This window comes from Sapajus apella, unplaced genomic scaffold, assembly GCF_009761245.1.
Source record: "Sapajus apella isolate SASKATOON/1434 unplaced genomic scaffold, GSC_monkey_1.0 scaffold135, whole genome shotgun sequence".
Classification (NCBI taxonomy): domain Eukaryota; kingdom Metazoa; phylum Chordata; class Mammalia; order Primates; family Cebidae; genus Sapajus; species Sapajus apella.
The window spans coordinates 2,561,423-2,576,359 of NW_022437075.1; the positions used below are offsets into that span (position 1 = coordinate 2,561,423).

General features: G+C 46.8%; 1 protein-coding gene across 1 annotated transcript in view; it reads right to left on the reverse strand.

Moving 5' to 3' along the window:
* NLRP8 (NLR family pyrin domain containing 8) overlaps nt 1-11,694 on the reverse strand; it is a 42,778-nt gene extending 31,084 nt beyond the window's left edge. The window contains 4 exon segments of the mRNA XM_032263304.1: nt 91-261; nt 2,453-4,052; nt 6,628-6,702; nt 11,328-11,694. Coding sequence (XP_032119195.1) covers nt 91-261; nt 2,453-4,052; nt 6,628-6,702; nt 11,328-11,694 — 2,213 coding nt within the window.
* Between the last annotated feature and the right edge of the window lie 3,243 nt (nt 11,695-14,937).

Below are 14,937 nucleotides of genomic sequence, written 5' to 3' on the forward strand. Positions count from 1 at the left end.
TCTAGTGTGAGTGGAGAGCGAAGGAAGAAAGTGGATGGAAACAGACGCTCTCCACAGAATTCCTTCCAGTGGGATGTGTGTCATACTCACAGTAGCTTTTGAAGTTTGCACTGAGGGTGCTTCAGTGCGGCAGCAAGAGTCTTCAGAAAAGGTGGCTGTAAAGCACTGCTGGTCAGAGTCAGGACTTCCAGCTTATTGTTCACGGCAAACACAGAGCATAAGTCTTGCCACCAGTGAAGGAGCTCATTGCTCTCTGGTGCTCTACACGGGAGAAAGAAGAGCCAACGCCTCATCGTTAAACCAGGGAAAACCGACCAGGAAACCCAGGGCTAGTGCTCTCAACCCTGGTTAGGGCCATAGGTCTCTGGTGACTCTAAGACATCCTCATTTAAATGAAACACTCAGAAAAACCATCGCGAGATTTTTCAAGTCATTCCGGGGAGACACATGGCCTCAAGTAAGAGCCCTGTATTTTCCCATGACTTGGAAAAAAGGAAGTTGCTTTTATTTTTAATTTTTATTTGTTTTTTTTGAGACAGGGGGTCACTCTGCCACCCAGGCTGGAGTGTAATAGTCTGAACACAGCTCACTGCTGCCTTTGCCTCCCAGGTTCAAGCAATTCTCCTGCTTCAGCCTTCTGAGTATCTGGGATTACAGGTGCCCACCACCACGCCCAGCTAATTTTTGTATTTTTAGTAGAGATGGGATCTCACTATGTTGACCAGCCTGGTCTTGAACTCCTGGCCTCAAGTGATCCACCTGCCTCGGCCTCCCAAAGTACTGGGATTACAGGTATGAGCCACCGCACCCAGTCTGTTTCTTTTAATTCAAGATGTAAAAGATGTTTTTACTTAAGGAAAAAAATGCTGTAGAGGTGTGCTGCCCAATACAGTAGCTATTTACGTTTAAATTCATTAACATTAAATCTAACTTAAACATTCATTCACTTGGTCACACCAGCCACATTCCAAGAGCTCAGTGGTTGCATGTAGCCAGTGGTTCCCACATTGGACAAGACGGACACAGGATGTTTCCATCATCATGTTAAGTTCCACTGGAGAGCACTTTCCTTGAGACCAAAAGCTTCTGATACACAAAGGTCGGAGGGAGGCTGGGCACAGTGTCTCCAGCCTGTAATTCCAGTGCTTTGGGAGGCCAAGGTGGGGAGATTGCTTGGGGCCAGGAGCTGGAGATTAGCCTTGGTGATGTAGGGAAACCTCTTCTCTACAAAAAAAAAAAAATTAACCAGGCATAGTGGTGCATGTCTGTGATTCCAGATACTTGGGAGGCTGAGGTGGGAGAATCATTTGAGACCAGGAGGTGGAGATTGCAGTGAGCCATGACTGTACCACTGCAGTCTTGGGTGACAGAAAGAGACTCTGTGTCCAAAAAAAAAAAAAAAAAAGTAGGAGGGATAGATGAAGCAAGGTTCCATGTATATGTGCATGCAGGACTGAGGCAAGGAGGGTGAACAGCATGTCTCACTATGCGCAGGATTCTCCCAGGTTTAGCAAGGGAAGTCCTATATCCCAGGAACACTTTCAGTCCTGGCAGTAAAACTGAAAGTCCTGGATCCCAGAAATCTCCTGGATGCTAAACAAACTGGAACAGCTGGTCACCGTAGATACACGTTTGTCTCAAAACAGAAGTACTGGTAGGGCATGGTGGCTCACACCTGTAGTCCCAGCACTTTGGGAGACTGAGGTGGGTGGATCACGAGGTCAGGAGATCGAAATCATCCTGGCCAACATGGAGAAACCCAGTTTCTACTAAAATATGAAAAATTAGCTGGGTGTGGTGGCATGCACCTGTAGTCCCAGCTGCTCGGGAGGCTGAGGCAGGGGAATTGCTTGAACCCAGGAGGCGGAGGTTGCAGTGAGCCAAGATTGCGCTACTGCCCTCCAGTCTGGCAACAGAGCAAGACTCCCTCTCAAAACCAAACCAAACCAAACAAAAACAAACAAAAACAAACAAAAAACAGAAGTACTGGCCAGGCACAGTGGCTCATGCTTATAATCCCAGCACTTTGGGAGGCCGAGGCGGGAAGATCACCTGAGGTCAGCAGTTCGAGACTAGCCTGGCCAACATGGTGAGACCCTGTCTCTACTAAAAATGGCAAAATCAGCTGGGTGCAGTGGCACCTGTCTGTAATCCCAGTTACTCGGGAGGCTGAGGCAGGAGAATCGCTTAAATCCAGGAGGCAGAGGTTGCAGTGAGCTGAGATTGTGCCACTGCACTCCAGCCTGGGAAATAGAGCAATATTCTGTCAAAAAAAAAAACCAAAAAAACAAAAAAACCACCCACAACAGAAGCACTGCATAAACTAGACTAGGGAAGAGATCAGAAATGTTTGCGGATTGACCCCTAAACGCCCAGGAGCCTGTAGCCGAGCCCCCGCTTTCTCCCACCCCCCGGTAGGGTAGGCTACCCAAGGAGAGATGGAAGCACTTACTCAGAGCCAGGATGGGAACCGGAGCTGAGCTTCCACACGTTCGCGAAGTTCAGGGTGATGGCCAGCTCCATCTCCTGCAAATTTCGACAGTGCTTAAGGCAAAAAGCAGACACTTGAATGTCTTTATTCTTGACAATTCTCAAAACAGCTTTATGATAGCTATCTAGGGCTTGGCATATGAAGGCTTCCTCCTGGATTTCATGCAGACAGTAGAATAACTGTGGGACCCCACAGCACGGAGGAGGTGGGTCACGTTTATGCAACCGAGGGATGACTTTCAGCAGTTTCCTCTTGTTTCCAAAAGACACCCTGCATCTGAACGAGTGTTCCACGATGGGAGTGCAGGCCCTGTTTAGAAGGCCGAATAAGAAAAGCCCCATGTGTGAGAGAGAGTGTTTGCCTCCGCAGTAACCCGCTAGCAGGTGCTGGATATTTGCGTGGTTCAAAACATGAAAGTTTTTGAGTCTTTGTGGGAAACAGAGAACATAAAACAAGGCCGCAAAAAAGTCCTGAAAAATCAAGAGGGTAAAGGCATAGCGGTCTTCCTCAGCTGCAATTCTCCGAAGAATATTCACGCCAAGGAACGTGGCGACTCCCGTCTGGTCCATCTTTGCTCTTTCGAGATCTTTTTTACCAAACATGCATTTTCTGTGCCACATGCCGTCTGCGGCCAAGCCACACAGACCTTCTAGCTGTTGGCGGTGGGTCCTTCTGGAAAAGTTCTCAGCTCTGGTTGATAACAAGCTAGAAAGATACCTGACGAACACAGAGGTGGCATTTGGACATGCCTGTGTGAGCTCGTGTCCTCTCTCCATTTGCTGTTTCAGACAAGAACAGACCATCCAGCAAACCACAGGGACCTGACACATGGAGAAGAGAATGGTGTTTTCCATGGCAAAACTCAAGACGTCCTCTCCCTCCTTCGTGTGTCCAAAATAGGCCCGGAAATACTTGATTTTTTCCATCGTATTAAACCCCGTAAGGGTTACGAGAGAGGGAGACTTCAGCAAGGGCTGAAATGTCTGCCAAGAGGTAGATCTTATCATGATCAGCAGCGTGGCCTCTGGAAGCATCCTTTTGCTCAGCAAACTGCTCAGCAGGACAGACCCAGGCAATTTCCGCCTCCAGTCTTCACTCAGATCCTCCGATCTGTCAATGAGGGCAGACGTGAAGTCTTCAAAGCCATCCAAGAGGAGCAGAAGCTGGTCTGGTTTGGACATAATCTTTGACACGAGGTCCTGAGATCCGGGCCACCTGTGCTGCATCAGCTCCGAGAAGCTCTGCTCCGCTGTCTGGTTCATCTCTTGGCAATGGAAGTAGAAAGCGCACCAGGGCTTGTGGGCGTAGAACTTGTTTCTGGCCCACTCACACATCACCCTTTTGGCCAGGGTTGTTTTTCCAATCCCAGGAGCTCCCTGGATGACCACGGTCCTGGGCTGCCGACCCTGCGGTCTCCTGGGCAGAAGCAGACACGGTAAGTACTCCTCATGTCTGCACACGCCTTGGTACAAGAAGTCCCTGCAGTTTCCGGGCCACGTTGAATTGTCCTATATGGGAGAATACTTTTCTATCACGTTCCATTTGTAGTGCCATATTTTATCTAGATTTGTGAGAGGAGAGAAATAAAGGGTGCAACATTAGAATTGATCGTGGGAACTAACAGAGCAGTAAGAAAACCACCTCAGCCGGGCGCGGTGGCCCACGCCTGTAATCCCGGCACTTTGGGAGGCTGAGGTGGACGGATCACCTGATGTCAGAAGTTCGAGACCAGCCTGACCAACATAGTGAGACCGCATCTCTACTAAAAATACAAAAAATTAGCTGGGCGTGACAGTGGGAGCCTGTAATTCTAGCTACTCAGGAGGCTGAGGCAGGAGAATCACCTGAACCCAGGAGACGGAGGTTGCAGTGAGCCAAGGTTATGCCACTGCACTGCAGCCTGGGCCGCAGAGTGAGAACTCCATCTCAAAAAAAAAAAAAAAACGGTAAAAAGAAAAAAACACCAGTCTCAGGGTCCACTTGAAGCCCTGTGAGGCCCTTGCATAAGTGAAATACATTTCCTGATGCTGCTGCATCATTTAGGAAGCAGCAACGAACAGAAAACTCAACTTGAAGTGCCTTCAACAAAACAAGGACTGCATTCTACACAAGAAGCCTGGCAGGCGTAAGGCTGTTGAAATTCGGTCGAGTGGCACCATAGTTTCAGGACTGGCAGCATCACAATTCCCTCAGCCCTTTCTTTGTATTTCTTGCCTCACAGATAGAAGACACCTGCTATAGTGTTAGCTGTGTTGTCTGCATTCAAATCAGAAATACTTGGGAGGCCTGGGTGCCATGGCTCATGCCTGTAATCCCAGCATTTTGGGAGGCTGAGGAGGGTGGATCGCTTGAGGTCAGGGGTTCAAGACCATCCTGGCCAACATGGCAAAACCCGATAGGGCTGGGCACATGTTATTCATAAATAAAACTGGGTTCTGTTAACACAGAAGGTAGAATTGTTTGGGCAAACAGTTAATAAGATCTATCACAAACCTTCATCCCAATTTGTGATTCTTCTTCCCTACCTCTCTCCTTCCCTCAACTATAAACTTCACAAAGACAGAGACGATGCCTGGTTCTCACTAGATCCCTGGCTGACAGGTAGGAGAAGGCTTTCTAGAGGCCCCAGGTCTATTTATTATTAGCTTAAAGACCTTGAGCCAGTCAGACTCTCTAAGCCTCAATCTTGCCATGTCTAAAAATATAAAAATTAGCTGGGTGTGGTGGTGCACACCTGTAATCCCAGCTACTCAGGAGGGGGAGGCAGGAGAATTGCTTGAACCCAGGAGGCACAGGTTGCAGGGAGCTGAGGTCATGCCACTGCTCTTCAGCCTGGGCGACAGAGTGAGACTGTGTTTAAAAAAAAAAAAGAAAAAAAGGGCCGGGCACGGTGGCTAATGCCTGCAATCCCAGCGCTTTGGGAGGCTGAGGCAGGCGGAACATGAGGTCAAGAGATTGAGACCATCCCAGCCAACATGGTGAAACCCCATCTCTACTAAAACACAAAAATTAGCTGGGCGTGGTGGCGCACACCTATAGTCCCAGCTACTCAGGAGGCTGAGGCAGGAGAATTGCTCGAACCTGAGAGGCGGAGACTGCAGTGAGCCAAGATCACGCCACTGCACTCCAGCCTGGTGCCTGGTAACAGAGTGAGACTCTGTCTCAAAAAAAAGAAAAACCTGGGAGAAGAGACACACTCTATTGAAGCGGTCCCCAAGTGGCACGTAAGTTTTCCATGGACCAGGTGGCGGGAGGTGATTTGGGGATGATTCAAGTGCATTACATTAGCATGCACCTTAGTTCTCTTATTATTACATTGTTATATATAATGAAATAATTATACAATTCAGTATGACGTAGAGTCGCTGGGAACCTTGAGCTTGTTTTCCTGCAAACAGACAGTCCCATCCAGGGGTGATGGGAGACAGTGACAGATCATCAGGCATTAGATTTTCAGGAGCGCACAGCCTAGATCCCTTGCGTGTGCACAGTTCACGACATGGTTTGGGTTCCTATGAGAATTTAACGCCACTGCTGATCTGACAGGAGTGGAGCTCGGGGGTTATGTGAGTGACGGGGAGAAGCTGTAAGTACAGAGGAAGCATTGGCCACTCACCTCCTGTGTGTGGCCCAGGTCCTAACAGGTCACAGACTGGGACTGGTCCATGGCCCAAGGGTTGGGGACCCCTGAGCTAAGGGTTTGTGTCTTTTTTTTTTTGAGATGGAGTCTTACTCTGTCACCTGCGAATGCAGTGGCATGATCTTAGCTCACTGCACCCTCCACCTCCCATGTTCAAGCCATTCCCCTGCTTCAGCCTCCCGAGTAGCTGAGACTACAGGCACCCACCAGCACGCCTGGCTAATTTTTGTATTTTTAGTAGAGATGGGGTTTCACCATGTTGCTCAGGCTGGTCTTGAACTCCTGACCTCAGGTGATCCACCCGCCTCAGCCTCCCCAGGCGCTGGGATTACAGGTGTGAACCACCATGCCTGGCCTCTTTTTGCTTAAGTTCTGATTGTAGAAGAGACACTGGGTATGGTAACTTACAATCTGCCTTGCGTTAGGAACTGAGCAGCTCAGCCCAATCCACAGCCCATTTTTCCACCAGAGGGTCTGTTATGACGCAGACACATACCAGAGTCTTTTTCCTGCAGATTCACTTGTGTTTCTGCTGCATTCAAGTCCCCTAGCTCCAAGGCAGGTAGAATGTCTGGAACAGAGAAAAGGAGGCTGTCCCATGGGAATGATAGGACCTTCGTAGCAGGGACAGCATGAGCCAATGGCCGTTTTAAGGCAGGAGAGGCCACAGGGATGAAGAGTCTCACCCTCTCACCACCTCTGTTCAGGGAGAATAAAGTCACCTAGATCTATCTCTATCTCAATGATTTTAGGAAATGAGAAAAGGAAGATGTTAGAAAATGTTTAGAACATTAGGAAATATTCTATGATGTGCTGAGTGAGGTGTTCAATAATGTATTATAAATGTACGGCCCAGCCAGACACTGAGGGAGAAATATAAAGAAATGCACATATATGCCCGGGTGTGGTGGCTCACGCCTGTAATCCCAGCACTTTGGGAGGCCGAGGCGGGCCGATCACAAGGTCAGGAGATCGAGACCAGCTGGCTAAGTTGGTAAAACCCTGTCTCTACTAAAAATACAAAAATTAGCCAGGCATGGTGGTGGGCGCCTGTAATCCCAGCTACTCGGGAGGCTGAGGCAGGAGAATCGCTTGAACCCGGGAGGCAGAGGTTGCAGTGAGCCAAGATCATGCCACTGCACTCCAGCCTGGGTGACAGAGTGAGACTTCATCTCAAAAAAGAATACACAGATATGTAAAATATATATACAGTTTAATACCTATGTAGGTGTATACCTATGCATACAGTAGACCCTTCATGTCTGCATCTGTGGCATCAATCCACTGAGGATGGAAAACAAATTAAACCCCCCCCAAAATACAACAATAAAATGATACAATTTAAAAACCAACATAAGGCTGGGCACTGTGGCTCATGCCTGTAATCTCATCACTTTGGGAGGTTGAGGCAGGAGGATCGCTTGAGCCAAGGAGTTCAAGACAAGCTTGGGCAACATAGCAAGGCCTCAACTCTACAAAATAATAATAATAATAATAATTAGCCAGGCAGGGTGGCACACCTGTAGTCCTAGCTACTTTGGAGGCTGAGGCAGCAGGATTGCTTGAGCTCAGGAGGTTGAGGCTGAAGTAAGCCATGATCGTACCACTCCACTCCAACCTGGGCAATAGAGTAAGACTTGTCTCAAAAAATAATTACAAAAAAACCCAATACAGTATAATAACTATTTATATAGCATTTACATTGTCTTAGGTATCGTAAGTAATTTAGAGTGATTTTAAGTCTGTGGTAGGATGTGTAGAGGTTCTATGCAAATAGTATGCCATTTTACATGAAGGAGTTAAACACCCACGAATTTTTTCAGTACCCTTGAGGAAGAGCCTGGAATCAATCCCCCAAGAATACCAAGGCACCTCTAGTTTAATAAGTTTGTGTGCGCATATGTGTACGTACATGTGTCTAACTATGTATACACATACACATGTAGTCATTGATTCTTGTTACGTACGGCAGTTCTGCCCTGTAACTTTCTTGTGAATGCCACATTAGCTAATACTGAACCATTGCTCCCAAGAAAATACATGGTTCGTTTCCTGCTAATCTCTGGTTACTACATTTTCATTGACTAATCAATAGAAAAACTTGTTTCACACATGTTTTTGTTTAAAGACACCTTATTTAGTATATATTGTTGATTAACATTGAGTTCATGGCCAACCACACCTGAAGAAAGCTCATCTAACAGGTGTATTCTCTCCCTAAGGCACGGCACAGCCTACTTGCCCTGAGAAACACTGAAATGCACACTTCTGAGTGCTACTTTAAACAGCAAAGCCACCAACTCAAAGCACAAAAGTGTGGCACCAGATAGACGTGGAAATGACTGTGGCTTACAGGGTGAGAGCTGAAGCCAGAAGGTAGAGCGTCGCCTTGTCTGACCTCAGTTGGGAGGTCAGCTCAATGTTTCTGCCGCTTTGCTTCCTGGGAGTGATCTTGCAAGTGCTGTCAGTATCGATTTTGGGGTTAAAAATGCATTTTAGTGAGTAGGCAAATTCACGAATACAGAATCCATGAATAATGAAGATCAAGTGTGTCTGTGTGTGTGTGTGTGTCTGTGTGTGTGTGTGTGTGTTCTGACACAAAGTTTTGCTTTTGTCACCCAGGCTGGAGTGCAGTGGCGTGATCTTCGCTCACAGCAACCTCCACCTCCTGGGTTCAAGCGATTCTCTTGCCTTAGCCTCCCGAACAGCTGGGATTACAGGTGCCTGCCACCACATCCAGCTAATTTTTTTTTTTTTTTGTACTTTTAGTAGAGACAAGGTTTTATCATGTTGGCTGGGCTGGTCTCAAACTCCTGACCTTAGGTGATCTGCCCGCTTCCCCCTCCTAAAGTGCGGGGATTTCAGGAATCAGCCACCAGGCCCGGGCTCTCTGTGTGCTTTCATCAGGTTTTAGTAAACATTAACATTTTCTGTTAAACACTAAGATTTTCTCTATCACTGAGCCATGAGGTTTCCGTCCCCTCTGATTTTCCTTTCCATTGACACTCTCTCCTCCTCACACGATCAGCTATTTCCTCATGTGTTAGGTCCGAACCTTAGCGCCACTTCCTCAAAGAGGACTTCCTGGGCTGCCTTATCAGAAGAAAGTCCCTTTTCGCAATCAAACATACTCTAGCCATCTAATATTTGAGCACCGATGACATGCTAGGTGCTGAGCCAGCTGCTGGGGTGACAGTGGCTAAGGAGACACAGGGCAGCCACCCTCCTACTGCTTACGTTTAAAATTGTGGAGCTGATGTCTTCTCCATTTTTGCTGATGAGACTGAGTCCTTACAGCATCAGCTATTGGGAGAGGTGGGTTCATATCTTCTGTCATGTCTGGATTTGTGTACTTTTTAAAAAATACAGTAGTCCCCCCTTCTCTGCAGGGTTTAGGTTCCAAGATCCCTAGTGAATAGCTGAAACTGTGCATAGTACTGAACCATACAGATGCTGTTTTTAAGATACATACCTAGGCCGGGCACATTGGCTCACACCTGTAATCCCAGCACTTTGGGAGGTCAAGGCAGGTGGATCACCCAAGGTCGGGAGTTTAAGACCAGCCTGGCCAACATGGTGAAACCCTGTCTCTGTTAAAAATACAAAAATAAGCCAGGCTGGTGGTGTGCGCCTGTAATCCCAGCTACCTGGGAGGCTGAGGCTGGAAAACTGCTTGAACGCAGGAGGTGGAGGTTGCTTGCAGTGAGCTGAAATCGCACCACTGCACTCCAGACTGGGTGAGAGAATGAGACTCCATCTTAAAATAGAAAAAAAAAAAAAAAAAAAACATACCTACCTATGATAAAAGTTTAAATTATAAATGAGGTACAGGAAGAAATTAACAATAATAATGAAATAGAACAATCATAATACTCTACTATTATAAATGGTATGTAAATGTGGTCTCTCTCTCTCTCTCAGACTATCTCACTGCAGGCCAGTCACGGTGGCTCATGCCTGTAATCCCAGCACTTTGGGAGGCCAAGGAGGGCAAATCACGAGGTTAGGAGATCAAGGTCATCCTGGTTAACATGGTGAAACCCCATCTCTACTAAAATTACAAAAAATTAGCCAGGCGTGGTGGCACGTGCCTGTAATTCCAGCTACTTGGGAGGCTGAGGCAGGAGAATCGCTTGAACTGAGGAGGCGGAGGCTGTGCTGAGCCAAGATCGCACCACTGCACTCCAGCCTCGGCGACAGAGCAGGGCTGGAGTGCAGTGTACAAAAAATAAATACATACCTACCTATGATAAAAGTTTAAATTATAAATTAGGTATAGCAAGAGATTAATAAAATAGAACAATGATAATACTCTACTATCATAAATGGTATGTAAGTGTGGTCTCTCTTTCTCAGAATATCTCACTTTACTGTACTCACCTATTTTTGGCCATGATTAACCATAGGTAACAAATTTCAGAAAGCAAAACCTTAGATAAGGGGACTAGTGTAGTCCAGCTCTGCTTTACACATATTGAAGATGAGGTTTAGGATTACAATATTCTCCTGTGGGACTGACCCTTTGTTGCTGCAAGATGGCCTTTAAAATCTTTAACCCTCTTGCTTTGTATATAACACTGTGGACATCACACTAGCTATACCAGCTTTCTTCTGCCTACTGTTTCCACAGCACATGTTTTTCCACTATTTTACTTTTTACTTCTCTATGTCTTCTTTTTGTTTGTTTCAGACACGGTTTTGCTCTTGATGCCCGGGATGGAGTGCAATGGCAGATCTTGGCTCACCACAACCACCACCTCCTGGGTTCAAGTGATTCTTCTGCCTCAGCCTCCCAAGTAGCTGGGACTAGAGGCACCTGCTACCATGCCTGGCTAATTTTTGTATTTTTAGTAGAGATGGGGTTTCTCCATGTTGATCAGGCTGGTCTTGAACTCCTGACCTCAGGTGATCCACCCACCTCAGTCTCCCAAACTTCTGGGATTACAGGCATGAGCCACTGTGCCTGGCCCTCTACGTCTTCACTTAATGTTCATGTCATATAAGCAGTATTCACTTAAGTTTTTTTTAAAAAATATGCCCACATGGCAGCCTTTGCCTTTGGGTTGGATCCATTATCTGCCTCCACTGTTTGCATTCTCTCCCAGATGGCCAGTAGGTGGCAGGGGTGGTGAGTAGAATATTTAGCTGCCCAGCAGCGAAGCCCACCCCCTCTTTATCCACCAGATCAACACTCACCATTCATCTCCCTGTGTACCCAAACCCACATGTTATCATAGTTCATCATGGCAAAGATTTTGCAAGTTATATCCCAAGCTCGCCGTCCAGGAAAATGCTCTATCAAGAGATGAACCACCTCTGCCCAGCTGGCTGTCTCGACCTGGTCCCAGGTGACAGGGACGGTGCCAGCATTGAGCTCATTCAGTAAGAACTGCTTGAACCATTGTAGCTCCTCCTTGCTCACATGCTTCATGTACAGCATGACCCCATTTTCACATGGGGAGCCAGGGTAGCAAGACAATGTCCAGGGTGAAAGATAAGAACTGTGAGTGGAGGGGGACGAAAAGGGAGTGGGGGTGTCAGAGGGTGGATTCACATCACTCATCTTTAGTCAAGGCAGAGAACACCTCGGCGTCCACGATAAAGACAACCAGTCAGAAGAGAGAAACATGAGACCTGCGGAGACATAGAACAATAAAACAAGAAGATGAAAACACCACCCAAGAGGACACATTTATTTAGTGCTTACTTGGCAGAGCATTCTGTGGGCCAGGTACTCCCTTTACCTCCTTTCTTCAAAGATTCTCTGCCCTGTGGAAAACCTGATGATGCACTGAGTGTTTGGGATTGGTCTGTTAGACTAATGGACTCTTTGTTGTTTTTATTCTCTATGCCTCCTTTTGGGAAAGAGGCAAGCAAAATATCAAAGCCTTCATAAAAGTTTTAGCAAAAAGGAAAAATAGAGGCAGGTAAAATAATTCAATGAAGCTAAAATCTGGAAAATATATGGTTGGTTAGAAGACTCCATGAGATTAAATATGATTTCAAATTGAACAAAGTTTTTATTCGTAAAAAATGGATCATGCATTAGAGAAATGCAAATCAAAACCACAATGAGATGCCATCTCACACCAGTCAGAATGTGATTATTAAAAAGTCAAACAACAGATGCTGGTAAGGTTGCAGAGAAAAATGAATACACTGTCTGTGGGAGTGTAAAGTAGTTCAGCTATTGTGGATGACAGAGTGGCAACTCCTCAAAGACCTAAAAAGAGAATTACCATTCAATTCAGCAATCCCATTATTGGATATATACCCAAAGGAATATAAATAATTTTACTCTAAAGACATATGCGTGTGTATGTTCATTGCCGCACTATTCACAATAGCAAAGACATGGAATCAACCTAAATGCCCATCAGTGATAGAATGGATAAAACAACTGTGGTACAAATACACCCTTGAACACTATGCAGCCATAAAAACAATGAGACCATGTCCTTTGCAGGAACATAGATGGAGCCAGAGACCATTATCCTTAGCAAATTAACAGAGGAACAGGAAGCTGAATACCACATGTCCTCATTTATAAGTGGAAGCTAAATGATGAGGACACATGGACACAGAGAGGGAATACCACACACTGGAGCCTATTGGAGGCTGGAGGGTGGGAAGAGGGAGAGGATTAGGAAAAATAACCAGTGGGTACTGAGATTAATACCTGGGTGATCAGATCATCTGTACAACAAACCCACCCGCATAACACATTTACCTATATAACAAACCTGCACATCTATTCCTATTTCTAAAAGAAACATTAAAAAAGGGAAAAAAATGATCATGGGTGTGTTTTTGTCCCCCTCACCCCAACTTCCCGTTATAGCTTCTTATTTTATTTCTTATTTATTTATATAGTCTGAGATGGAGTCTCACGGCAGCCCTCAGGCTGGAGTGCAATAGTGCGATCTCGGCTCTCTGCAACCTCTGCTTCCTGGGTTCAAGCGATTCTCCTGCCTCAGCTTCCCAAGTAGCTGAGATTTCAGGCACCCACCACCACACCTGGCTAATTTTTTTGTATTTTTAGTAGAGACAGGGTTTCACCATGTTGGCCAGGCTGGTCTCAAACTCCTGACCTCAAGTGATCCACCTACCTCAGCCTCCCAAGGTGCTGGGATTACAGGCATGAGCCACCGTGCCTGGCCAATACCTTCTAATTTAACACTTTCCCCCTTTATAACTTATTTGACACCCAAGCCCCTGGATAAACTTGTTTAATCGACTCAGTCTTCCCGTGAGTCCAGAGTAGCTGGGCTTGCTCCCCGGACAAAGGTGAAGGGCACCTGGGAGGCTGACTCTTGCTAGTGCTCCTCCCGTCCAGTGGGTGGCGCTGCATGGAGACTCCTAACCCAGTCACATATTTTCTACCTCTATTTATTGCATGACCATTGCTGACCACGTTCCAGCCATGGTGAGCTGCGGCTTTAAGAAATTTGCAGGGCTGGCTGGGCCCGGTGGCTCACGCCTGTAATCCCAGCACTTTGGGAGACCAAGGCAGGTGGGTCACTTCAGGCCATGATTTCAAGACCAGTCTGGCCAACGTGGTGAAATCCTGCCTCTACTAAAAATACAAAAATTAGGTGGGTGTGGAGGCGTGCACCTGTAATCCCAGCTACTTGGGAGGCTGAGGCAGGAGAATCGCTTAAACCTGGGAGGCGGAGGTTGCAGTGAGCTGAGATTGCACCCCTGTACTCTAGCCTGGGTGACAGAGCAAGACCCTGTGTCAAAAAAGAAACAAGAAAGAAAAGAAGGAAGGAAGGAAGGGAGGGAGGGAGGGAGGGAGGGAGGAAGGAAAGAGGGAAAGAAGGAAGGAAGGAGAAATAAAGGAAATTTGCAGGGCCAGGGAGGATGTTGGCAATTACTTCATTGTTTTGTTTTACTCTCATTCACTGCTGAAGGGAACATAAGCAGGGGGAAGCACTCTGAAAGTCCTTTTAACAATATCTACCAATCATGTGTGCGCTGCCAGGGAACCCAGTGGTTCTACTTCTAAAACTGCACCCTACAGATATATGTGCATGTGCCATAGGCATAAGCCAGTCCGTCTTAGTCTGTTTGGACTGCTGTAACTAACACCATACACTGGGTGGCTTATTAACAACAGACATTTATTTGTCCCAGCTCTGGGGGCTAGAAGTCCAAGATCAAGGTGCTGGCAGATTGTCTGGTAGGAGCAGCACACAAAAAATTAGCTGGGCGTAGTGGCAGGTGCCTGTAATCCCAGCTACTAGGGAGGCTGAGGCACAAGAATCCCTTGAACCTGGGAGGCAGAGGTTGCGGTGAGCTGACAACAGGCCACTACCTTCCAGCCTGGGTGGGAAGAAAAAATAATTACATCCCATGAATCCTTTTTTGTCCATTCTACCAAGGAGAAAAGTGAAGCTGAACTAAGTTAAGTGCATTCAGCCCAAGCTGTGAGTGTTGGGAGCTGGCACTTGGAACCTGATGGGATTCCTAAGCCCAGGAGCCGAGCCATGGGGGTGAGAGACACCTGCCGTTTTTGAAGAGGAATACTTGCAGAGGGCATCTCAAAGTCAGCGCTGCTTAATTCTGGAGGCTTCTCTGCGCCTTGCTGTTTCTTCTTCGTGTCTACAGTGATCGTGATTTTTTTCTGAATGCGTCAGCCAATGGCGACCCTAGACCTCTGGACACCTGGAGACGCCACAACGTCTCTTTCAGGTCTTAGGATTTTGCGAGTGCTGTGAGTTACCTGACTCCACTTTGGAGTCAGGAAAGCTCAGTTTCAGAGACTGGCAAGGATTTTATGAATGAGGGCGGGTAACGTTCACTG